Source organism: Aulostomus chinensis, chromosome 5 (assembly GCF_037954235.1).
Source record: "Aulostomus chinensis isolate RoL2024-O1b breed Wild chromosome 5, RoL_Achi_v1.0, whole genome shotgun sequence".
Classification (NCBI taxonomy): domain Eukaryota; kingdom Metazoa; phylum Chordata; class Actinopteri; order Syngnathiformes; family Aulostomidae; genus Aulostomus; species Aulostomus chinensis.
Window position 1 is genome coordinate 12,360,626 of NC_141324.1, and position 1,350 is coordinate 12,361,975.

Below are 1,350 nucleotides of genomic sequence, written 5' to 3' on the forward strand. Positions count from 1 at the left end.
ACACACACCTCTCTCTCTCTGTGTATATATATATATATATATATATATATATATATATATATATATATATATATATATGTATATGTATATGTATATGTGTGAGTGTGTTTATCTTCTATGAGAAGAGAAATCATCTGATTCAAACTTTAATTTATAACTGTTGCACTACAGCACAGAATGGTTTTGATACAACAACAAATTTACATACAAATGAGGCCAGATATTATTCGCCACGTTCTGATATTATGGGGCTTTTAAGTCAATCAAAATAATCTTCCAATTTTTTTTTAAATGTTAAGAGCTTTGATGGCGACAATGGCATGGATGTAGCCCCTCGTGTCAATATCTGATTCACCGAACCCCCTCCTTGTCCAACAGAAAGTATCTTTTGTAGCGAGGATTCTTACCTTCGCCTCGAAGCAGACCCCATGTTGAAACACCTCCTCGTTGTGCATGGGGATCCTCAAATCGTGCGCGTCATCCACCAGATTATACTTGGTTACACCTGGCATCGCGTCAACGGTAACGGACTAGTTCCCGACACTTGTTTTACGACAGCGCTAGAGACGTGCAGATATGCGCATCACCCCGGGTCCTGCTCCTGCTGTCTCCGCAATCGCACTATCTGGAGGTCATTCGGGTTGATCCACACCAGTCCGGACGGATTGATTGGTAGATGGATTCAGTTGTCACGCTAATCGCTGATCGGTACGTGCACTAACTGACTCCTTCTTCACTTCTCTCTGAGGAACAACGGACGCGCCACCGCCGCCGGGGTCCAGATGACGCACTAACGGGGATGTCAACACATGATTGTTTCCTCGAATCACCGCGGCATCATCATTTTATCAATCCTGTTCATTAATCTATAAGAGTGTGATCAATATTCCGCAGGAATTTTCGCTCTGCCTTTAACTGGGGATATAATATCACTCCCTTTGTATATAGGGGTGGTTGATTGTAGGACATCTAGTGGCACCGCGGGGAACAAACAACCTGATTCGGGAGCCTTCAGGGCTCTTAGTTCATTCTGCAAAATGAAGATAACATTACCTTTCATTTCAGAGAAAGCGTGGACAATCTATCTATCTATCTATCTATCTATCTATCTATCTATCTATCTATCTATCTATCTATCTATCTATCATCTATCTATCTATCTATCTATCTATCTATCATCTATCTATCATCTATCTATCTATCTATCTATCTATCTATCTATCTATCATCTATCTATCTATCTATCTATCTATCTATCTATCATCTATCATCTATCTATCTATCTATCTATCTATCTATCTATCTATCTATGTCGGGTATACATTAGTAGGGGATGTCAAGATCTTCTTG

The 1,350-nt window shown here is 39.9% G+C and overlaps 1 protein-coding gene across 2 annotated transcripts in view; it reads right to left on the bottom strand.

Annotated features, from left to right (window-relative positions):
* The window catches only part of LOC147261225 (carboxyl-terminal PDZ ligand of neuronal nitric oxide synthase protein-like), a 20,857-nt gene extending 19,937 nt beyond the window's left edge, over nucleotides 1-920 (bottom strand). For both annotated transcript variants that reach the window (XM_086203177.1, XM_086203176.1), the window contains exon 1: nucleotides 408-920. In XM_086203177.1, the coding sequence (XP_086059303.1) occupies nucleotides 408-512 (105 nt within the window). In that variant the 5' untranslated portion in view covers nucleotides 513-920. The remainder of the gene's footprint in view (nucleotides 1-407) is intronic.
* Nucleotides 921-1,350: the final 430 nt, after the last annotated feature.